The sequence below is a fragment of the Solea senegalensis genome, linkage group LG13 (genome assembly GCF_019176455.1).
Source record: "Solea senegalensis isolate Sse05_10M linkage group LG13, IFAPA_SoseM_1, whole genome shotgun sequence".
In the NCBI taxonomy this organism is placed as follows: Eukaryota; Metazoa; Chordata; class Actinopteri; order Pleuronectiformes; family Soleidae; genus Solea; species Solea senegalensis.
The window spans coordinates 20608281-20633210 of NC_058033.1; the positions used below are offsets into that span (position 1 = coordinate 20608281).

The window sequence follows — 24930 nt, forward strand, 5'->3', positions numbered from 1 at the left end:
TATGGACCTGTCATTGTGATCATTAGATGACAAAGAATTGAGTCATGTGGCATCAGCTCATTATTTCCACTTTATTTATTTAATTATTCAGATGTAAAGAATGAATCTTGTCAGCCGCAGACCACCAGACATGGGACGGTGGTGGTGTTGCAGGGCTGGTGCAGAGGGAGTGAGAATAGTGAGGAGGATAAAAAGAACAAGAGAGGTGGGGGTTGGATGGGGGAATACACGCCCATTTTCTACGAGATGTTCTAATGAGCCAGGCCGGCCCCTGAGATGAGGCGACTCAGACTCCAGCATCGGGGGTGGAGGCAGAGAGCTGATGGTGGTGGTTGTGTTGCCAGTTGTTGGTTTGTGTCACAAACCTCTCCCACTCCTTTTCTCTGTGTGTGTGTGTGTGTGTGTGTGTGTGTGTGTGTGTGTGTGTGTGTGTGTGTGTGTGTGTGTGTGTGTGTGAGTGATGTGAGAGAATCCAAAATGACTGCCTTCCAGTCTTCATTGTTGCAGTTGCAGGCTGCAGTCTGGGGTGTGTTGGCCATGATACAGCTGTGGGTGACACAGCCTTTGTCTTTGCCCTTCTCTCGACTGATGGTGAACCAGAGAGAGGGGGGGGGAGGAAATATGTATCCTCTACACCTATGATGAGCCGTGTATTTCATTCATATGTCTCATTATCTGACTTAGGACGTGAGTCGACATATCTGTAGAAAGCGTCACTGCACATGTGCCGGAATTGGCACACTTGCTAAATTACATCCATAAAACAAACAATTACACATACAATACAATACTTACAATAACTCACAGACTGTATTTAACAAATGAAATGTATAATAAATAGAATAGAAATGAAGATTTCATTTCCGGTGGAAGTGGTTTCCAGTTTGTAAAGGGAGGCGTGTGTGTGTGTGGTACCTGCACCAACCACCGGGGGAGGCAAACTGAACTTAAGCAGCAACAGTGTTTCAACAAGACATCGTCCAACATTTGAGTCGGTAACGAGTACAATTGTGACTCATTTTTTAAACATTCCTGTCCTGAGTATGAAGCACTAGGACCTGGATCTGGATACATCGTGTCGTATAGTTTTTAGACATCAGTTAACATTGTTCACTTAAAGACATAAAACACCACCTTTATTATCCTTTTACACTTTTTTTACAAACTGTGGTGTTTATTTGACATTCACAGGACAGATGGAGATACAGTGATCAAAGTTTAGAGATTTTCTATAGGACACAAAAGTACCGTGACCCTCCTCCCCCCCCGCCTCCTCCCCCTGTATCCCAGCTTCTGTCCATTTCTATTCCAGCTGTTTCCTTACGTCTCGGCCAGGCTCCGTCACATTTCTAGGTGTGGCTCTCCTTCCCTTGCCTCATATGCTCTCACTGAGGCCTCAGTGTTGTTCCAGGCTGGCAACATCATGTCATCACTAATCTGCTCCAGCTGCGACAGTCATCTCTGGGCATGAAAAACCCGGCAGACGGACAGACGGACGGTGGCACTGCAAAAACGAGGGCCGCCGCTGCCGCCACCGCCGCACCACACGCCATATACTGTGCCATAGCCCAGGCAGCAACGTGAGCTTTAGTGCAAACATAATAACCGAGCGGCCACCCAGATGTTGCTGTGGGACTCGCCATGGCAACCGGTATACAGTTGTGATGGCAGGAAAACACAGCAATGTGATTTGACACACGTTACGATTGTGTCATGCACAAGCAGCAGGAGGAGGACTGTGTAATTCAAGCTGTCTGGCCCAATCACATCCAGGTTTCTTTTTTTTTTGTCGTCGCCATGGTTACGCGCTTACACGACTTCACCTCGGCCTATCACAGGATCAACATTCCAGTAAAAAAAAAAAGAAGCAAGACCTTGGCCTCGGACCCGAGCCCCTGCAATTAATTTAGAGCGATAACGTCTCATTGTTTTCACTTTTCCAGAATGTGAAAAAGAGGAAAAAAAATCCTGTGCAGTTTTGGGTGAAGAGTAAATATTTTTTGCTCGCTAGGCAACCGAGCTGAAGCAGAGGCAGCGGTGAACATTCAGGATGACTTCCTTGTTCCAGAGCTGCCTCCCCGCTGCTCTCTCCCTCCCTCTCTCTCTCTTTCTCCCTCCACCCACACTCTCTGTCACACTTAATGGAGGTTTTTATCCCCGTTAATATCCCCGTGTCAGACACTTGTGGTCTGCTCTGCAGTCGTGTTCTCCAGATAATAAAGCACTGAGGACTGGAGAGAGGACTATTGTTGTGAGTTTGCATTTTTTGAGCACGTCTTCCCTCAGTCTGGTTCGCAGTGGAGTGGAAAAAAAAGAGTTTTCAGTGGACGTGGTCGCACAGAAACAACATCCTGTCATCTATTTTGGATCACTGACAGTTTCCTGTAGTGTGAAGTGCTTTGTTTTCACTGTGCGTCAAGAATAAGACACGTTTACTTTCCCCTCCAAAACTCCACTCTGTTGCCAGAGATCTCCCAGATAAGCTGCTCAACACCAGAAATGTGTTTTATTTTTACTTTTTCCCATGATGACTTAACCTTGAAGGCCTCAGAGCAGTAGGAGTAGAGCGGTGTGACGGCTCGCTGAAACACGCAGTTTCATGCGATCTGTTTAGATTGAAGACAGACGCCAGTGTACATTGGTCTGATTTCAGCGTATTGGAATGGGCCTCGTTTGTTGTTTCTGGTGAAGTGTTTGCATGACAACAGGTTTGATAATCCTCCTCCTCCTCCTCCTCCAGCCGTCCTGATTTGTTGACTCTCTGGCAGCGCAAAGAAATCCTGCACTCAGTGACTTACAGTAGAAAAAATCCTCTGCTGTTTACTCAGCTCTGAAATGTTGCGAGTCACAGTCGCACAGTAGAGAAATCTAATGCTTACATTAGATTAGATAAGATTCAGGCTTTCAGATCAAATAAAAAGCCTCACTGTCTTTATTGAAACATCAGTTTGCTGTGCAGTTGTGTTAAGTCCACACGTCTGAGCTTTCGGGTCAAAAATAGCTAAAAAAAATCAGAGTGTTTGAGCGTGGAACTAAAATGTGACTCATCCTGCACGGGTTTATGTATGAATGGCCCTTTTCCACTATGGTCCCGGCTCGCCTCAGCTCGGTTTTGGTTGCATCTCCACTACAAAAATAGTGCCTACTCAATGTGGGCGGAGTCATCGCTGCAGGGCTGCGTGAAACTGCCGTGACTTTGTTTCGACACAAACACACAAACGAGTGATTAGTGACTTGTAAAGCAGTTGTTGTCAGTGTAACTGAATCATTAGAATCAGTTAGACATTTCTGCTGGTAATTGTTGGAGATTAACACACGTTTTTTAGGATTGTTTAGTCTTTTTCACTGATCTACAGTTCGGCATTGTTATGTATGTTATGTAGGACGTCTCTTCCTGTGACGGCACGAGAGCTGCAACTAACGATTATTTTCATAATCGATTAATATGTCGATTATTTTCTCGATTAATCGTTCATAAAAGTCCATAAAATATCAGAAAACCTTACAAAATGGTGTCCATTGTTCTCAAATGTCTTGTTTTGTCCACAAACCAAAATGATTCATTTTTAATGAGAAAATATTGACATTTAAGAAGCTTCGGAAATCTTGTTTTAATCATGAACCGATTCATCGATTATCAAAATAGTTTAGTAATCGATGAAATGTTTCAGCTCTAGAAACACGCCATAAGAAACACAAGAGAAAGAGAACAGGAAATAAACATTTGCTGAGTGGATAGAATGCGTCAAATACTTGAATCCAGTAGTGACGCTAAACATCATCCCTGGATAAACTCTTTTTTTGTATGTGCTGCTGTTCGGCTGTTAGGTTTGCAGTTTTCTCTCCTTCACGATCCATCATAATCAATTACTGTGGAGAACCGGTTTAACATTGACATGACGCGTTCAGTGACCTCTGCAGATCACAGCACATCAGCGTCAACATCACCACTGTTTTGGTTTTTTTTGTAAACGTTCAAATCCCAGTGGGTTGTCAGCGACACTGTAATAACTGCTCAATGAGGATGTATTATAGTTTTTGATGAGTTGCACATGCGTCGCTGTGATTTCCATCTTGAATCAGCCGCTGAAGGCCGTTTATTCGTTCGAGCAAGAGCCAGGAGAGCAGAAAAATAAAGGAAAATAAGAAAAACTCCAACCCCATTGTGACTGTGTCTGTTCATTAAAGTGGATTATTCCCATAATCCAGAAAAATCCACTTTAAAACGGACTTTTAACTTTTTAAAAATTTTCTCTCTGAAGGAAGTAAATGATAAAAAAAAAGGAAGATGGAAGTCTAAATGTCAGAATAATATTTTGGTTGAAATCTTGTGTAAATTCCTGTCCTTTGGCGACGGCGTCGACGACATAACTGCGGCTACACTGGGAAGCGGCGAGCTGTCACTTACCATGCGCCGTATATCACATTTAAGTGGCTGCACATGTGTCCGTCTGCAAACAAGACTTAAGTATTGTTTTACATTGAGATATATGAAGTGTGCTTTCAGATGTGTTCATGAAAGCTCAGATTTGTGTCTTGACAGCACGGTCACGCCCTTTGCCAAACTCAAATTTAAGTTATTGCTCTTCTCGTTTTCTATTATGATTTAAGCAGCGTCTCGACATCTAGTTTTCCACCGAACATGAACATGAATATCTTATCACAAGTGACAGTAAAGGAACATCACATGGGAAACTATGGAAGGTCAAAATAGTTGTGGTCTCACATGCTGTTATAGGCCAGAGAGAGAGAGGCCTATGCTGGCACGGCCTTCAGTGGCTGCAGTATCATAAATCAGATACAAGGAGCAGGTCTGTGGCCGTGCTGCTGCGAGCGCTGTGTGGCTCTCTGTATCCAACGCAGCCTGGATCATTTCTCGATGCGCTCCCCATCTCCAAGTCATGATGTATGCAGTGTTACCAACCGAGCTCGGTGACCCCCGAACCATAGCAAGGAGACCTCCGAAGACCGCTAGCTCCTTTAGCTCGGATTAGCTCGTTACGGCAACAACGCGTTAAACCACGGGATGCACTTCATTCACAGCACTGCAGGGCGATACACGGCCTCTCTTATTATTCCTCTTATTGCGGCTCTCACAATAAGAGGAATAACTCACAATATGCAACATTTGCACAAAGCAAGCAGATCCACGTTTCTATGTTGATAAGAGCATTAAAATGAGAAAAAATAATGGGACAAAGAAATCAAGGGACATTTAGAGTAGATCAAAATGTGTGATTAATTGTGATTAAATATTTTAATGGTTTGACAGCAATTTGACAATTTGACTCATCATCATCATTTAATCAGTGCAACTCTGCTCTGATCTAATCAAACCCATAGGAAATAAAACTCTGCTGTCAGGTTTGATCATGTCAGAATCCACACGATTCCATATTTGATACACACAGTGTTCTCCTGGAGTCGGAGCAGCTGAGACTCTGCTCTGGAGCGACAGTTTTAGGGCGAGCGTCGCTCTGCAGAGTGATCGATGATTGTGAGGACTGTGTTGTAACGTGTTGTCGTTTGAGGGTGTGGTCTCCGTGCTGGAAGACGCCTTCACATCGCACAACACACAAGACGAGAAACACACATGTGTGTTGATGAGCTCAGCGGACACACACAAAACTCTGTAACTTCTCCCGATGTGCGAAGGAGTGGCTGCGATTCATTGCAGTGATGAAATGGTGGGTCCACCGCCAGACGGTGTAAATCATTCCACACATGTGGTCATGGTGAGAACAGAGAAGTCTGGATTACTGAGGTGATCCATGTTCGACGGACAGCCTCATATAAAATTAGATTATATTCTCCAAGGCATAGATGATGATTTACTTAATCTGGAGAAAACACTTTTCTTTATAGGGGCTGTTTTTTGTTTTTTGGAGCTGTCATAAAAGATTTAGGACCCACGGACAATCAGTGAATGGATTAATCACATCATATATTAGTCAGTCAGAACATGGCGAACATCAGATGATCAAATGTGTGTATTTGATTAGAGCTGCAACTACAGATTATTTTCATAATCGATTAATCGTTTGGTCCATAAAATAACAGAAAAAAGTTATAAATGTTGATCGGTGTTCGTCAAACCTGGAAATGATGATGTTCTCAAATGTCTTGTTTTGTCCACAAACCAAAATGATTCACTTCTTTGTTATCCAGAGCAAAGAAATAAAGAAAATACTCACATTTAAGAAGCTTAAACCATCAGAAATCTTGTTTTTAATCATGAAAAAAAGCTTCAAACCGATTAATTGATTATCAAAATAGTTGTCGACTAATTTGGTAATCGATTAATTGTTTCAGCTCTATATTTGATGCGTTTTATGATGTTTTATGGACAAATTGAATAATCAGCACATTCATTATGTGTATAAATGATATGATTTTATCAAAAAGTGACTTCAAATGACACAATATTATCATTGAAAAATTATTTAAATGGTTCTTTTGCTGTCAGGACTTATAGAGAATATGGCTGTGCAGTTAGAACTCTATCAGGGAGTGGCAACAAGTGACCTGCTGTGAGAGTTGATAACATTTGATTAACATGTACGTGAAGATCACAGTAAATTAGCGTAATGAACGGTGCCACGGCTTCGCTCACGAGGAAGCATATGTCATGAAGGTGTCGGCGGTGTCAGGTTTTAATGGCTGCTCTATAAATCTGCATGAATATTATTATAATAATAATGATAATATATGAGTAGTGTCACAAATAACAGTTAAACAGAGCTCGAGCCCTCAAATAAAGTCAGTCCAGTGTCATATAAGGTGAATAAATACCTACAGACCACTGAACACTGCCTCTTCAGCCATGCAGCCACTCACCAACACACCATTCAATAAGTTTCCCCTCCCCTTTCCACTCTCTCTCCCCTCTTACAGCCAACCAATCACCATGACAACAGGCTGCTAGAGCTCGTCCATGGTGGCGCAGCAGCAGCAGTGGATTCAATATCTGACCGTGGCGTCATAGCAACGCCCCGATCACGCCACAAGAAGGCCTTCCTCACCCATGATGACTGTGTACTTTTGTGGTTTCAAATTCAATTTTGAAACTTCAAAAAAATCACATTCAGTGGTTTGGAGATCAAAAAATAAAAAGTCCACGTCCTCAATTATCAACAGCGTACTGGCACGTGTTTTTGATCCCAACGATGAATGGATCGTATTGTGCTGTGGAAGATGGCGTCCAACAAAAAAAATGTGGCATGACAAAATCCACGATTCACCCTTCAAAGCCACTTCAGCTCTGCTCCTTCTCCAGTGTCAGGAAGTCATTTTAATGAATAAAGAATATTAATATAATGAGATATAATGTCATCAGACACACAATTATCCTTTTTAGCAAGTTATTGCCAAGAAAAATGACTTCTTTGCGAGCTTGAAAGCAGCAGTAATGATTGTCACAAGCTTCCCTTTGATGGTGCATCAATAGTTTTCTAAATCGGAATTTATTCGGCACACGGACCACACACGAGACAACCAACAGAGAGACCGGTCACATTTTTGAAGTTCTTGACGTAAGAACCACGGCACTTTTTCTGACCAACGTTTTCTATGACTGTACTGTACACTTAAGGAGCTGCGCACCATTGGTTAAACCACCTACACCTACTGTGTCATTTTCATTATCGGCTCTTTAATCGCTGTAGTATTTGATTGACTTGTTCAACAAATGTCAAGAAACATCCACAGTCAGAGCGAAACTGTGCGGGATGTGTTTACTCAGACAAGAATGGCCTCTTTCTTCCCAGCCCTGAATGAATGAATAAAATACTATTTATTGCCTCAGAGGGGAAAGAAAAAAGGCGGCTTGTGTAATTCCAAATGCAGATCTCAAAAGATCAGAAAGAGAATTTTTTTACAATTACATATCTCTCTTTCTTCTCTCTGCAGAGCGATCGGCTTCTGATCAAAGGCGGGCGGATCGTGAACGATGACCAGTCCTTTCACGCCGACATCTACATGGAGGATGGCCTCATTAAGTAAGCGCTCCACTGTCCTCGTTTCTGCTCCGCTCTGCTCTCTCATCTATTCCCACGTGCATTCTTTCAATCCTCAACCGCGTCGTTACCCTTCATTTCCTGTCGTATCCAACGCCTTCAGTTTCAGCCACAGCGTTGTAATGAGACTGCAGGTGCTGCAGTGGCTGCTGCAGATATTAACGTCTCTGTTACTGACGTCCATTGCTGTTTTGGAGATTAAGGACATCTAAAAAATTAAAATCCATTAAGACAACATTTAACTGGTAAATGTGTTTCTCTGAAAATCTTCTTAGAGGTGAAACCAAAGTGTGTGTGTGTGTGTGTGTGTGTGTGTCATGACCTGTGATCTTAAACTAGATTCTACTAGTTTTATAGGTGCATGTGTCATTGAGGTTCCAATGGTACGGAAGAGGATTAGCGCCACACAGAAAAAAAACATTTGACTTCTGACTTTAAACTCAGAATTTCTGACTTTATTCTCACAATTCTGAGTTTAAAGTCATAACTCAAATATTGTTTCCCTGTGTGGCACTAATCCTCTTCCATACATTGGTTTTTAATGTTTGTAATTGTTGTATGGGGTTTTTCTAAGCCTTTGATAAGCCTGTGATAGACTGATACCTTAGGCAGGGGACAAACCAGGCAGGAGTGTACATTTTGCACTTTTTAATTGTGAACGTGCTGCGCAAACATGGAAGAACATCATACACTGTGGTATTTATATACATATAACCTTATGTTATTATGATAATTATGATAATCTGCATCCTCCTCAAGTAAGAAACGTATGTTTACAAGGCTGTTTGAGCCTTATCTACAAGAGTGGGACCAAAGTAACATACTTTATTTCTGGTCTGAGTGTCTCTGCACCACCAGACTGGGTGAGTTCCTCTCTCCCAAATCAGTCTGTCCTCACCCTCACTCTCTGTCCCTCCTCCTCTCCTTTTCCCACTTGATTTCCCCCAATTATGAAGCCTTTGTTCCTTTCTCTAAGGCGTTCTCAGTCTGGCAGCTCAGGGAAAAAGGCACCCACTAAAAGCCTGGTGTTGCATAATAAACACCCCGGGTCCCTGCTTCAGCAGCAGCCAGCCAGCCTCGTCTGTCTGTCTGTCTGTCTGTCTGTCTGGCCAGTCTTCCTCTATAAAGTCTGAGTCTGGGGTGAAATGTTGACATGGTGACAATGTGTCGCTTCAAGTGTGGCTGACTTTATCTGTTTTGAGTTCATGGTTCCACCAGGAAGTGGTTTTGGCCCTGGTTTGATGTGCAGGCCTAAACTCAAATCCCCACTCTCTGCCTTGTAAACACTTTCTGTCCTCGTGTTCCCCCCAACAGGCAGATCGGAGACAACCTGATTGTGCCTGGTGGCGTGAAGGTCATCGAGGCCCAGGGAAAGATGGTGATCCCGGGTGGCATCGACATCCACACCCACTTCCAGATGCCTTACCGTGGAACCACGACCGTGGACGACTTCGCTCAGGGATCCAAGGCTGCCCTCGCCGGGGGAACAACGATGGTCGGTAAGTACTGCGGAGGAAAAGCTCGTCCGACACAGCGGAGGATTCGTTTCAGGCCGAGACCAAAGCTGAAAAGAAGCTGAGGGGGGGAGAACAAGGGAAGGGAGGGTAGAGTAAAGACCCCGAAGTCTCATTTTTGGCAGCCCTCCTAAAAGAGGACCACACAATGGAGTCAGTGTGTGGGGAAAGCGGGTGTATGTGTGTGTGTAGTGTATTAGTGTAACACTAATCCCATAGAAATAGAGCACCAGTGTGTGTCTTCATGCTTGTCTGCATACAGTACGAGTTTCTGTGTGTGTGTGTGCGTGTGTGTGTGTTCACAAAGTTCAGAGAGCAAACACGATCACAGCTGGTAGATCCCAGAGTCTCATTAGTATCAGCTCTGTCTCCATTAACAGACGACCATGTGTGCGTGTGTGTGTGTGTGTGTGTGTGTGTGTGTGTCTGGGAACACAAAAGTGAACAAAATCAGTGGTTTGGTGAACAACAATATTTTTTTTGTGACTGCCGTGTCCAGTAAAGACAATAAGAGGATTGGTTCTTCTTTAATGAGATAAAGAATCCAGGCAGGTGATGAGGATTTGCTTCGTTACAGCTGAGTAAGACGGCGGATAATTAGCCCACTGTGATGCATGAAGAGGGTTTACTTTGTATTTTGTTACTTTGTATTCTAAACTGCACTAAAAAATTTATAAAAATGTAACACAGTGGTTCCAAGAAGGCAGATTTGCTTTTGTGGGGCTAATCTCAGTGAGATTATACCTTAATGTTACTGGGTATATTATGTTGATAGTGTAAAGGATGGTCTTAATGTAGAATTGAAGTAAACTATAAAAGTAAGAGTCCCCAGATTGTTCAAGGACACCCAGACAATGATGTCCAAAACATAAATTCACATTGACACGGTTGGTCCCAGCCGGCCGAACACTAAGAATCCAGACTGACAGCTGATTATGCAAGATAAACAATAGTGGAGTGGAGAGGGGATAATCCTGACATCACCCGAACCTCAACCTCGTTTCATCTGCTCTCACCGCTTCATCACATATCACCTGTCATCTCTCCCCTTTGTATTTTCCCATCCGTTCATTCCTCGGCCATTCATCACGCTTCTCCAGTGGACCACGTGATCCCCGACCCCGGGAACAGTCTGCTGGAGGCGTACGACCAGTGGAGGCAGTGGGCTGACGAGAAGGCGTGCTGCGACTACTCGCTCCACGTGGACATCACCCACTGGAGTGACAGCGTACAGCAGGAGCTGGAGTGTCTCATCAAGGAGAAAGGTGGGGGCGGAGACAGGAGGACTTGTGTTGTGTCTTATGACAAATTAACTCCGCGATGTGGCTAAATCCCTTCCTTTAACTTTAGTTGCTGTAGAAAAGTGAATATCAGAGACACAAATGATGATATACAGTATATTAAAAAGTATTACTTTAATACAGCTTCTTTTTTTATTTTTACAGGTGTGAACTCGTTCCAGGTCTACATGGCTTACAAGGACTACTATCAGATGACCAACAGTGAGGTACATTTGGTTGTAATCATTGCTTTATTAAATGTACCACATTCAACATGAAATTACATATATTTAAGCTGTTTTAATCACAATTATCCTTGTCATTATTTGCTAAATTTTCAATTTTATTCTCCGTTTTTGTGCATCATAAATATGTTTTTATTGTGAATCATTTTATAGTAAAACAAGCACTTTTACTTTGCAATTCTGTCTAATATCATAATGAATGTCTTATATTGCCCACCGGCTACTAAATAGTTGTTTTTGCAGCTGACAAGGTATTTAAATACCTTGTCATTTTATAACTCACGGTACAGCCGGTAATGTGTGGCGTGAGCTCATGCTGTAACTCTGTCTGCGGAGCGTTTGTTATTATGTTATACGCATTATAACTGTCAGTGCAGACGCTGTGAGGCCACGACTCTCGCTGTCTCTCGTGACGTTGGAGCTATAATAACTCACTTGGTCCGATGATCTTATGAGGCGAAATGAAATGAAATAGAAACTGATGTCATTCTGCTGTGCACAGCAGCAGCAAAGGTAACAACAACAACAAAAACAACAGCAATAGCAACAGCAACACACAAGTTTAACCGTTTCTGAGACCACACATGGTAATTGCAGTGCGTCGCGCTGCACAGAGATCAACGTTAAATGTTGGTGTCTTTTAAATTGTGGCTTCAGTTTGACCCAGGGAGGGCTGTCGTATACTTGTGTAAACACTTACTGTCATCTCACTCCTCCTCCTCCTCCTCCTCCTCCTGCAGCTCTACGAGGTCTTCACCTTCTTGGCAGAGAGGGGCGGCATCGCTCAGGTCCATGCTGAAAATGGCGAGATCATTGCTGAGGTAAATGAGGGTTGTACACAAAAACAAAGAAGAACGACACAGTGCAAGAAGAAAAAAGACAGATCATTCCTCTTAAACTTTCCTCCCCCTTGTCTTCGTCCCTTTTTTCCTCATTGTTCTGTTTTAGTTTAGCACATGTCACTTTTTACCTTCAGACTAAACACACACAGTCACTACTCATGTGTTTTGTGTAGCACAGTAATGTGTGGGTGTAGTTTATACACGGCCGTGTCATGCTGTGGACAAACGCAAGTGAACAAACCATAATAGTTGGTGGATTTAGAAGAGGTTGGTATTAGTCAGAGCTTCAGACCGTGTCTGGATTGTGTCACTGTGTGTGTGTGTGTGTGTGTGTGTTGGATCAGATTCCTGGCTCGTCATCCAGCCTGAAGTCTGATTTCCATCAGTTTTAAAATAAAATAAAAAAAAGTACATCTACAGTAATGTCCTGACTTAACAGAGACGCCTTGTTTAGACCTGTGTGTGTGTGTGTGTGTGTGTGTGTGTAATGGAAAGGACACATTGAAACCAAGTTATAGGAAAATACAAAGAGACATATCATTAAATAAAGAGTGACCTGATTACTTTGTCCTGAAAAGGCAACTATCGACTTGTGCACATGAAATGACAAAGGCCAAGGGTGAATGCTGACTCACATGTGCAATTAATTGTAAAATATTTATTAATTTAAGTGTTGGTTATCTCTGGTGAGGACATGTCTGTTCCGTCTGATGTCAGTCATTCTTCTCTATTTGACTGTTTTTCTACCACTAGTTTTGCTTTTAGTATAAATTAACCAGGGTTACACATTATTTTGTTGTATTCTATACAATGTCAATAAAGCGTTCTATTCTATTCTTTCCTATTGTAAATCCAATCCAATCCAACTTTATTTATAAAGCACTTTAAAAGCAACAACAGCTGAAACAAAGATGATGCTGTACATCAGAGATAAATAAAACAAATAAAATACTTTAGAAAGTATAAAAACTCAAAGAGTGAAAATAGGGCAAAACGCAGTCTAAAAGTGCCTAAATCTATATTTTCTTTTAAGGCAGAAAAAGTCTGTCTTTAATTTGCATAAATGCAAAATTCTACCACATTTCCCTAAAGTTGGCGTCCCATTCATATTGTTGTCTTTGTTTTAAGAATCATTTATCACATTTTCCTCCTGCCGTGCTGACTTTTCTACAGTATGTGCAACTTTAAACACCAAAATCAAACAAGCAGGCCATTAATCCTCTGCAATATCATCTGTAATAAGTAGTGTAGATATTACAAAGATCCGGCTTTAATGTCGTGTAATATTTTAAACCTGTCCGACTGGCTCCTTCTAAATTTAGCGAGGCTCGGGGAGGTGGAAGTGTCTCCAGCACAGCGACGTTGATTAAAGCCTTTTCCGTCTTGTAGTAACACAGCTGGGATTACTCGCGTTTCTGTAGACACATCCAGATTTTCCGAGTCTGTCATCAGCAGCAGGTCTCACTCCTGCTCGCGGCAGAAGTGTTCTGGAGTGCGATGACCACAGGATCACCGCGGGGTTCTCCGGTTACGAGCTGTCCTCTCGCCGCATCTTTGCCTCTACCTTCTTTCCTCATTGTCTGTTTAATTCACCTCTCTGTCTTATTGCGCACACTTTCTCCTTATTTCCTAATCTCCTTTTTTGCTACTCCTACTATGTCTTCACTTTGCATATAAAGTATACGGTAAACTCAAAGTTAATAGCAATTTAAAAAAGGATTTGTCAAAGCAAAATTGAATGATGTGCTTTGCCTGGGTTGATTGTTTGTCCATTTTACTTATCTCTACAAAGGAGGTGCCAGCGTTATTAGAATAAAACTGATTAAAGCAAAGTCCATATATATGTATATATGGAGAAACAAGTATTTTGAAATTCTGTGAAATATCTGTCATTGCGATATCACGATGTAAGTAAGGAAGTAAAGTTTATTTATGTAGCACTTTTCAAAGAAAGAATTCACAAAGTGCTTCACGGTACAGTAAACTGCAAGAAATGCCTCTAAAAAAATATATATATATATATCACCAAAGCAAAATTGTCCGCCAGTGCAGCAAGAAAATGTTAAGTTTTCTTTAAACAAGTCAAATTATCAGCCTTATTAAGTAAATAAGTCCAAAAAATGGTGTGATTAGATAAATACACTGAATTGAAGTCAATGACACTAGTACATATTTTCACTTTTTCCAGCTACGAGCACAGACATAAGAAGATGAAACAGATTGTAGTGAAACCCACACCTAAATAAAAGCCTCCGGGTCTTTCATCATGATATCATTTAAAGCTCATATGAATAGTTTTTCACTTGACCGGCCCCCTACTGGCCAAACTAGATGCTCGGTTGCCCTCAGGACATTTAGGTTTGAGACTCCTGGTGTCAGACAGAGCCTCTCTGCACAGTGTGGATTCCCCACGGTCACGGTGTGATTGTCTCTGAATTGAGTGGAATTAACAGCCAGATCTTTTGGTGTTTGTTCAACAGGAGCAGGCGCGCATGCTGCAGATGGGTATCACTGGACCAGAGGGACACGTGCTCAGCAGGCCAGAGGAGGTACACACACACACACAGACACACAGTTTTTTAATGTTTAACGGCTGTGTTTGTATTTGTGTAAAATATTGTACATCGGCCGGACTCTTCTCAACTGTTTGAATCAAATGTGCTTGTCACAGTCACTTCTCTCGTTAGACACATTTGTTACCAGTCATGTTAGAATTGCAGGGGTGCAAATTGACAACAACTGTTGCAGCGAAACAAAAACAAAAAAAAGCAAATGCAAAGCAAAATGAAAGCCATGTTCTCACAAATCAGCAACTTGTCTGCCTTGGGCTTGACTTGAGATTTTCCACTCGGCGTGAAAGCGTGTCGTCGCCAGTATCACAGTGTCACGCAGTTAAGTGGAGTCTTAAGACTCAAAAGCTTTGGAAACATAAACCAATTGAGTAAAAGCCAAGTTGCATTAGTGCTTTTATCAGTGTCGGGTGCACAATAATCAGCGCTGACTACAAAACACATGTAGAATCACATCACTCATTGTTAGACTAATTTGCTTAATGTAACAAGACGGGTTGTTTGTCTGAGGGAAGAGTACAAATAAATGACGACTGACCAGCAATTGAAAAGGATTTGAAACTCTTTTTAATGGATATAAGTTTAGTTTCTGTGCGTGTGTCTGTGAAGTCCACATTTATAAATGATAAAAACATGGACAAACTTATTGAAGCTCCATGTTATTGCAGTTATGTGATTACATGTGCGGGTTAAATCATATCTTTGGGTTCATAAAACATTGAAAAATCACTTGTATTTCATGTACTATTCTATGCGACTAAATAGAACCCCAAACCTCACCGGTTAGTCAAATTATAAGCTAGCGTTCAGGTTCTAAATGAAATACTCAAATGACATGGCTTCAGAGAATCCTTTTTGCTGTGGTTAGATGTTTCATTTGAGTAGAAAATGCTAATGGAAAGACATTCTCAAGTCGGCCACAATGCTCTGTCTATTTCGTAGCTGGAGGCAGAGGCCGTGTTCCGTGCCATCACCATCGCCAGCCAAACCAACTGTCCTCTCTATGTGACCCGAGTCATGAGCAAGAGCGCTGCAGACATTATCTCACAGGCTCGCAAGAAAGGTAAAGACACACAAAAAAGGTCCAAAAATGTCTTAAATATACAAAACCTGATGTTGAGTCCAGTAGATAATATTGTTTACAGTATTTTAGCCTTTGAATGCAGTGACCGCAGCATACTCAGCCTTATTTTTCATTATTCAGCCCCCTTTTTCTTATTCTGTCTGATCCTTAGATGCACATGTCAGTTCCACTATGTTCGTATAAGTTGATTTGACCGTCTCTGCTGTGGTACACATCGACAGACGGTAGAAAAAAAAAAAGAAGGGTATTCTGTTCTCCAGTGGAATGCTCAGCTTTGTTATTTCTGTGGTTGTGCTGTCACACACAGACCATTCCTCATCGTAAAAAAAAAAAAAACAAGAGGTGATCCTCCAGAGGCTCTGAGGAGGACTTGAGGAAATTGTCCATCATAAATGTTTTAATGTGCGGTGTTGTTGACCTCAGAAGGCCGTTTATCAGTCACCTCCAGGGTTTTTTTACCCCATTGTTTGGATCAGGTAACGCGTGCAAGGCGCAAAAGAATAGGAATACAGGAGCAGACAAGTGTAGTTGACAGGACTCAAACGCTGCTTCATTGTGAGAGGAAGCAACAGGCTCAGCGATGATTTAGCCAAAATTAAATTTGCACGTTGCCAAGCGTCCTGTTTGGCTTTTTTTTGGAGATTAGACACAGTTCCTCACCTGCAAACACTCACACATGCATTACCCAAGCCTTAGAGTCAGATTATGCTGCTGACAAGTTAAGCAGTTGCTTGAGGGGCCTCGCGCGTTCAAAAAATGAAATAAATCAATTTGATTCACTTTACATTTGATACTGACACAGATTTTTTATTTCTTTTTCCAGGAAATGTTGTGTTTGGGGAGCCAATCACAGCCAGCCTGGGGACGGATGGGACACATTACTGGAGCAAGAACTGGGCCAAGGCAGCTTCTTTTGTAACATCACCTCCTCTCAGCCCTGATCCCACCACTCCAGACTATCTGAACACACTGCTGTCAAGGTACTTAGTTTAATTGGTTTAATTAGCTTATTTATTTTTTATTTAACCTTTATTTTTCCCTGGATAAAACATTGAGAACAAATTCTTATTTCAAGTGCCAGAAACCTCGTAAAAGTGTAATGGATTCTGTGCAAAAAGAACGCACGATACAATTCAATCAGTCACATAAGTTTGCACCTCCTAAAAAGATTCCTCAAGACATTGGAATTATCCAAAAATAAGCTCCCCCACTGAAGCAACGCACCTGATCAAGGAAGGAGACAAAGTGACCTAATAAAAGAACCTGAGACAAATTAAAAACAGGAAACATTGGTCAGACTTTGTGCTGGAATAGAAAACTCTGGCACCAGGCAAATGTCAATTACTTCCAGCCTTTGTACTGTAGTGTACGTCTCTCATCCTTCAGTAAATGAACACTTTTTTAACACTTAATCTATAAATGAATGTTTCTATATCTTCCAGTGGAGACTTGAGCGTGACTGGCAGTGCTCACTGTACATTCAGCGTGGCCCAGAAGGCCATTGGCAAGGACGACTTCACTCAGATTCCGGAGGGTGTCAACGGAGTGGAGGAGCGAATGGCTCTCATCTGGGATAAAGCTGTGGTGAGGAGTGGTTATGTTTTCTTTCTCCAAGGTTTTGTTCGAAGGAGAGGGACGAGGACAATAAAAGATTCACGGGGTGACTTCATTCTCTTAAGTTTTTATTTTTATCTCTCACGTGCTCTCCACCCGACACAGATTGTCATCTGTAGCCACTTTTCTCGGACGCTCAGATTGAGCCCGACAGCAAAGATCCACGTCACTGTCATCACTGCAGTCTAAAAATAATGACACCCTTGTTCTTGTGTTCTCTGTGCTTTAGATCTTTCTTTCACTCTTTGTCCTCACATCACTCTCTTCATTTAATACTCTCTTATTCTTCTTTCTTCTTCTTCCCAGCTGTAATTTACTGGTTGTCCCTGGCTCTTCTTTACATTATCATTTCAGTTGTTATTGTCACATCTGGCCTTGCCTTGACCCTTGGGTACAGCATGCTGCGTTATTTTGTTTTCCCTCTTTCCCTATAGTTATCACAGCACAAGTGTACTGTTAAAGGACAGAGTGTGTTCTGTAGTTTCAGACTTCTGAAACTGTACAAAACTGTACAAAATGTGCCGCAACAGAGAAACAGTCAATGAGTCAATGAGCAAAAGGTAGGTAGAGTGGTAGACTTCCAGGTTAGAGGACACCAGTAAACGAGCAACAAGTCAGTTGCTATGCTAGCGGGCTTTATCCCTAACACGTTAGCATTTAAGCTAGCGGACTTTATCACTAAAACATTAGCATTTAAGCTAGCGGACTTTATGACTAACACGTTTGAATTTAAGCTAGCGGACATTATCACTAACACGTTAGCTTTTAAGATAGCGGACTTTATAGCTAACATGTTAGCATTTAAGCTAGCAGACTTTAAGGTTAACGCGCTAGCATTTAAGCTAGCGGACTTCATCGCCGCCAGCTTTTTCCAGATCTTATACACAACAAACGGATGGATTATTTAGCGGCCGAAAGAAAGTGCCAGTATTATTATTTTAGACTAGTTCAAATATTTGGCCGAAGCTTCTCTAATAAAATCAGAGGAAACTGAATTCGTAAAAGAACCCCCACATTCTGCTATGAAGTGTTGAATCATTCTCACTTAACTCTCGGCTAAAAGGGAAGTGAGGTTATGTCCCCAAAAAGGATGGTCAGGATGTTTGAAATGGACATAAACAAAGAATCCTTTTCATGCGCAGCTCAGTATTGTATCTCCATGTCTAATCAATATGCAGAAGGACATTTTAGTTTTTTGACAAATGCTGACTATTCCCTATTTTCCCATGTAGACTTCCGGTAAGATGGACGAAAACATGTTCGTGGCCGTGACCAGCACGAATGCGGCTAAGATCCTGAACCTGTACCCTCGAAAGGGCCGGATTGCTGTCGGCTCTGATGCAGACCTGGTCATCTGGGACACAGACTCCATCCGCACCATCACTGCCAAGACTCACAACTCGGTACGTACGGTGCAGCACAGTGGTGTTCAGTTTAAAGTTTGTATTGAGGATTTGTTTCAGTCAAATCCAGCTCTCATCACGTCGGTGGTTCTTCTTTTCCTCATGAACTTGGTCAGAGTGGATGACTTTCTTTTCCATAAGTAATGTTAGGATAGTATTGATACAGTATGAAAGAGCTGCTGAAGGACATTAAGTGCTATTAAAAAAGACTATTATATGAGATCCATCTGTGTCTCTCAATGGAGAGGGAGAGAGAGAGAGAGAGAGCGCATTATTTATAAGCAGCTTCCAAAGAGCTCATGGTTTATCTCAGAGGAAATAAAGTCTCAGTGGATGTGACTCACGCTGGGCTCAGTGTAAAGTTGAGCCTCACTAAATCCCCAAAAAACCCTCACAGAAAATATGGATTAATACAGAAAATTAGCACAAAACAGAACATATGTTCCACGATGCAAACAATTCACACAAAGCCCTTTAGAGACTGACATTCATTTGTACACATGATCCCAAATGTCATGATTGGAAAACCATATTAGGTTTAAAGAATGTCCCCCATTGCACAGGATTATGTTACAGTAAATACCAATGTTTCAAATGCCTGCGCTAACCCCTGAGAATTTGGAACATCTGTACACATTGCCTGTTGGCTAACAAACGCATTTCATAAGTGGAAAACAGCTTTGGTCGGAGGACATTTGTATTCATGGGAAATGTCTCACTTAACATGCAATCTGAACGGAATCAGCGGCGCCGTCCAAAAAAACTTCCCCCAACTCAGATTTGTGAACTACAAATTGACGATGAGTTCATTTTCTTATATTAATATTTGGAGAAATGTAAGTAACCTGTAATGAGTAACAGCTGTTGCATTTTTTCCCCCCTTTGCAAAGTACAGTGTATCACATTTAATAACTGTATCCTCGTCCTCTTGCTACTTTTTCCAAAGTTGGTGTAGTATATGTTACAAGTATAATGAAAATCTGCACCATCTGCACAAAAGAAACAAGCTTATTTTAGAAACATTTGTTTCCTTTCTTATTAAAAACTCAATCCACTCTATTCAAAAATATCCCATTTCAAGTGTTTTTGTCTTTACCCTGAAGGTCTATGTGAAGGGCCTTGCACCTGGCATATGTGAGTCATGAGATTCGACCGTTAAATAGACATTAGAGGATCCCAAACAGGCCACTCAGCAGCAGCAGCAGCAGCAGAGGAAGCATGCCCACAGGAAATTGAGGTTTTACAAGCCGGACCCAAGTCATGCTTTTACAGAAAACCTCAAGCGAGTGAATAATGCCTGGGCTGGCTGTGCTGTAGGTATGATGAAGTGAAGCTTGTACTTTTTAATTTCACTTGCTTAAAGGTCAAACGCTGGTTTGTCTAGTAGCAGAGTGAGAACTGGACTCTGAATAGTACGCTTTCTTTTGCTTATATAATGATGCTGCTCCAACTGACAGAAGAGCAGAGCAGAGCAGGGCATGGCAACTCCCAGCTCCAGTAAATCCGTCCAAATGGACAGATTGATTTAGGACCAAACGGGAGCAGCCTTGTTTATCAGCACACTGTGTTTTTGGAGCGGAATGTCTGCCTCTGTTTACGAAACATAACATGCTCTGTCTGTGTCGTCTTCATTTGTTATCAGTGTATCAAATCTGCCCTGGGTTTTCTTTTTCTTTGTCAATATAACAAAAAAAAAGAAGCTTATATGCACATGCGGAACAGGCAGCAACTCACTCATGACATCATGTTTGGCTCACACTCCACAGTCTTAGTTATGTCCTGTTCTGGCCTGAATTTGGATGGCAGCAGAGAACGGGGCCGTGTGCAGAGGAAATCATCAACAATGGAATGAGGGGAAGGGACCGTCTCAGATCACAAACATGTCGAGAGAGAAAGAGAAAAAAAAAAACAGTTGGCATAGGATGCAAGGGAAAAAATTAAATTGATTTCATAAATCAAGCAAGAATGAGGGAGGGAGGGAGGGAGAGGAAGAGGGGATGAAAAACAGACAACTGGAAAGAGCAAAGTGAGGAGGAAAGAGGGGAGAGAGAGAGAAGTGAAGGAATACAGAGCAGCTTCATTGTAGCAGGTGTTTGTTCATGCCTAAAAGAACAACTGTACTAACAAACAAAGTGCTGAATGATGAACTGCAGCAAAAGATTGACTAATGGTGAGATAGCGGAGGAGAAATGCCTCGCATAACTCCCCCTGCTGGTGTCCTTCTTCACCTCCTCTGTCCCTTAATTCATCACAAAGGTTGAATTAAGTCACTGATGTCCTAATAAACACATGCATTTTTTTTATTTCAGACCATTGTTATTTATTTTGTATCATTTAAATTTATTTCTTGTGAATTCACTTTTTAATGAGGTCAGTCTGACCTAATTAAAATGTATACCATACAGTAAACAGTTTAGATAATATTTCATTGGTAACAGTTGCTAGTGATGTTTCTCCTCATCTAAATGTGGTTTTCTGTTACTGCTGGAGGAATAATAAATGTATATTTGTGCTTTTAGGCGGCCGAGTACAACATCTTTGAGGGCATGGAGCTGCGCGGAGCCCCACTGGTGGTGATCTGCCAGGGGAAGATTGTTCTGGAAGACGGAAACCTGCACGCCACCTCTGGCGTGGGCCGCTTCATTCCCTGCTCTGCCTTCCCTGACTTTGCCTACAAGCGCGTTAAAGCCAGGAAGCAGGTAAATGACATACTGTGCACTGTCCAAAGTTGAATGCCTAAGCATATAAAGACAGAAGTCAACACACAGTTGCATTAAAAGTAAGCCGTCGTTATTGCAGTGCCAAGAAGTGCACGCAGGGATACACACCAAAGATGCTGCCGAAATGAAGACAAACACGAAGATGTTGCTTTTCATGATCACACTTAAACAAGTGACTAACACACACACAGGAGGAGAAGGGGGAGGAGGGGAGGAGGGGCGGAGCACTCAGTCTGACATCAGCCTCCAAAGTTCAGCCACATGCTGATGACTGCACTTTTACCACTTGGAGTTAAAAGTGCTGTGCAGTGAAGGTGGTCAAGGAATTGGGATAGTTTTCCAAAAGAGGCCGACCACACACACAGTTAAAGAGTCTAATGAGTCTAAAAGCTATATAAAAGTAAAAGGTAGCACATGGCTGCTTAATAATCCCCAGTATCTGTAATAGCCAATATGACAATAGCAGGTTAGTAGAATTAATATTTGACATGTTATAAATAAAGTTTTATTCCAGTTTCCAGTCTGACTTTAAAGCATTTAAAACACATTTGAAATACAGGTTTATTTTACATACGCATGACCTGGGGGGCCACTGAGTGTCTAGTTTGGCCGGTCAAGTGGAAAAAATTCAGAGTTTTTGAGGAAAAAGACATTGAAATTTAAATATTTAGAATGATATTTCACAGCATATCAAAATAAAAGTTTGTTTTGATACGGAAAGACAAATAGTTGACAAAATATAAAGGTATTTATGATGTGAAATTAATCTATTAATACAACAAAAACATACAGAAATAATTCATTATAACTTAATGAAACGTATAACCTACCGGAAACACAGTGTAATATAGGTTTTTTTTTGCAGTTTTTCTTTTTGATTGATTGACCCTGGCACCACATAAGGTAATCACTGGACTTGATAACTGGAAAAATTGTTTTTTTTGTAAAACAAAATAGTATTGTGTATTGGTTAAAACACCCTTAACTCTTTCTTTTAAAACTGATACCACATTGAAGCCAGTTTATCTTTGCATAAAATATGTAAACAAGGCCAAACAGACTCTGTCACAGCACCTGAAAATGTCCATTTAACTGTTTTCTTTAAATTCCTGTCTTTTATATTAAGGTACTTAATATGTGGATTCATTTGGACAAGAGAGTGTTTTCAATCAATGTCAAACAAAGAGAATAGTGAGCAACAGACCTAAAATAATTCAACGTTAAAGGTCAGCTGGATGATATACTGTATCTCTCAGTGGGTCTAATAAATAAATCTGTGTTACAATAAAAGCCTGAGATAAGTTGGGCCGTTGTTATGTAACTGTATCTGCTCACACACAAAAATAGAAAAGGGGGCCATCACTCACTTTGTTTTATTCAAAACAATCTGTAGAGAATGTGACAATTTCCCTCTTTAAATCTTAACTTTTCAACAACTTACTGGCTGCCGGTGAGAAAGTGGAGCTGCAGAAACTTTGCTGTTTGTCTTGGTCACAGTGTGTTATGCTTTCTTCACTCACATATGTCTCTTTTTTAAAAACTGAGCTTCCAAGATTCCACTGAGGTTCACCGCTGACACACAGACAGTGACTGTGTTCAATACAGAGAGTCTCAGTTCGCTTTACAAAAACCTCTGTTGTGTGTTGTTGTTGAGAGTAAAAATCTGGATCTGGTTCTTAAGCTTTCAAAAAAAATGCATTTATCATTCAGACACAAACAGTTACACAAACAACCGTATAACGCACAACAGGTGTGTGTGTGGACTCTGTCGTACCAAGCGCTACAATGTCTCTTTGTTCTTACTCATCCTTTTTCCCCCTGTGACGCTGGTTTTCTTGAAAGTGTCCCGTTTGTTTTTCCCTGCAGCTGGCCGTCCTGAAGGCCGTGCCCAGAGGGATGTACGACGGCCCGGTGTCCGAGTACTCCATGTCGCGCGGCGGCACGCCCTCCGCGTCGGCGCGCACCTCCCCGACCAAACAGCCCGTCAGAAACCTGCATCAGTCTGGATTTAGTCTAGCAGGTAACCCTGCAGCATGCGGTGAGCCCAGCTTTTTAATACAATCCCTTGATCTTCTGGTCCTTCGTCTGAGTTTGTTTTTCACTGTACGTACAAACAACGTGGGCGGAGTCATCACTGCGCGGCTGCGTGAAACTGCCGTGACTTTGTTTTACACACACACACACACACACACACACACACAAACGTTAGACGTTTTCCCTGGTAATTAGAGATTAACCCACGTTTGTAGGATTATTAAGTCTTTTTTAACGGATCTACAGTTCGGCATTGTTCTTGTGTCGGACGTCTCTTCCTGTGATGGCACTCTGACCAATCAGTGGTCGGTGGTCTTGTGACATCAGGCATAGTATCGCCTCAGCTCGCTTGGAACCTCGGCAGAGCAGGTACTAAAAAAAGTAACGGGTACTATCACGAGTGGAAAGACAAAATAACCGAGGCGAGGCGAGTCGAGTGGAGTCATGCTAGTGGAAACAGAGTAGAGTCTCAGGCCTGTAGACGAGTGGTTGTCAAGATGCTTTGGCAGCATGAACGTGTGTTTTCCAAACGTTTTATATGACGACCCACTTTATTTAACCTATTGTTCAACCTAATTCAAAATGAATTGCACATTTGTGCACAACATTTCTCTATGTCTCTACATGTTCAGATTGCTCAAGGCAACAATGACAGAGGGAAGCAACTAATCTCTCTTTTTTTTCCCCCTGCATAAATCCAATCCTCCTCTTGGGAGGCCTGCTAACTAGTTTGTGAACCAGTGCCATAGAGAAAGTTAATAATCTCTCATTATCTCTCTCTTTTTTTTCCAGTGTGATGATATGAACGGTATGGTATGCGCTTGGCTTCAGTGTAGGCGCGCTCCCTTCTTTGAAAGTGGCTGTGTTTACATGAGAATTTGTCCGTTTGGCCTGTGTCGTTCACAGACGACGACACGTTGTTTCCCCTTATTCTGTTTAGTGTAGTTTGACGTGAACTAAACATACACCAGATTAAAACCATGCAAACAGTACTTTCATGTATGATTTTACATATTTTCTAGACAAACATTAGTGTTTCTGTATTATTCATGTTGTTCTGAGAACTCCTACATGAATTAGGGGATACTTTTTGTCCAGTTTTATTACATTTTTTCCACTTTTATTTCTATTTATATTGTTTAATAACTCATGTCATCCTTCCAGTATCTCACAGGTCTTAAATATATGACTTTTCCAGGCTTTAAGACCTGTAACTATAGCCTTATTCACAGAGTTCATGGTTAACAAATGACGTTTCCCCTCCCACACAGGATATGAGTGTTGGCTTAATGCCTGAAATATACAGTGTGCAAGATTCCAGTCCAAGTATTTAAGCACAGACTGCAGAGGAAGCCGATCTAATAAGAGAGGACACAACACGACGTGTCAACGTCCAACATCTGTTCCGAGCTGCTGAGTGCGAGTGTGCCCATATTTAAGGTCAGCGCCGGATTAGCGTAGCTTTAGAAAGCAAATGTGAGAAATTGTTGTTGTCAGGCTCCCAAACGGCGTCGACTCCGTACACATGTGCGCTATCACGAAACACCAGATCGTCAGTGTTTCCACACTTCTATAATCAGACACAGCAACCGTTGCTATTAGCCGGTCC

General features: G+C 41.8%; 1 protein-coding gene across 4 annotated transcripts in view; it reads left to right on the forward strand.

Annotated features, from left to right (window-relative positions):
• The window catches only part of dpysl3 (dihydropyrimidinase like 3), a 34662-nt gene that overhangs the window by 7074 nt on the left and 2658 nt on the right, over positions 1-24930 (forward strand). For 2 of the 4 annotated variants that reach the window (XM_044041894.1, XM_044041896.1), the window contains exons 2-13: positions 7909-7997; positions 9330-9514; positions 10630-10794; positions 10975-11036; positions 11795-11875; positions 14377-14445; positions 15409-15529; positions 16374-16530; positions 16993-17134; positions 18397-18567; positions 21087-21266; positions 23154-23325. In XM_044041894.1, coding sequence (XP_043897829.1) covers positions 7909-7997; positions 9330-9514; positions 10630-10794; positions 10975-11036; positions 11795-11875; positions 14377-14445; positions 15409-15529; positions 16374-16530; positions 16993-17134; positions 18397-18567; positions 21087-21266; positions 23154-23325 — 1594 coding nt within the window. The remainder of the gene's footprint in view (positions 1-7908; positions 7998-9329; positions 9515-10629; positions 10795-10974; positions 11037-11794; positions 11876-14376; positions 14446-15408; positions 15530-16373; positions 16531-16992; positions 17135-18396; positions 18568-21086; positions 21267-23153; positions 23326-24930) is intronic. The other 2 variants (XM_044041895.1, XM_044041897.1) reach the window with 1 other exon arrangement.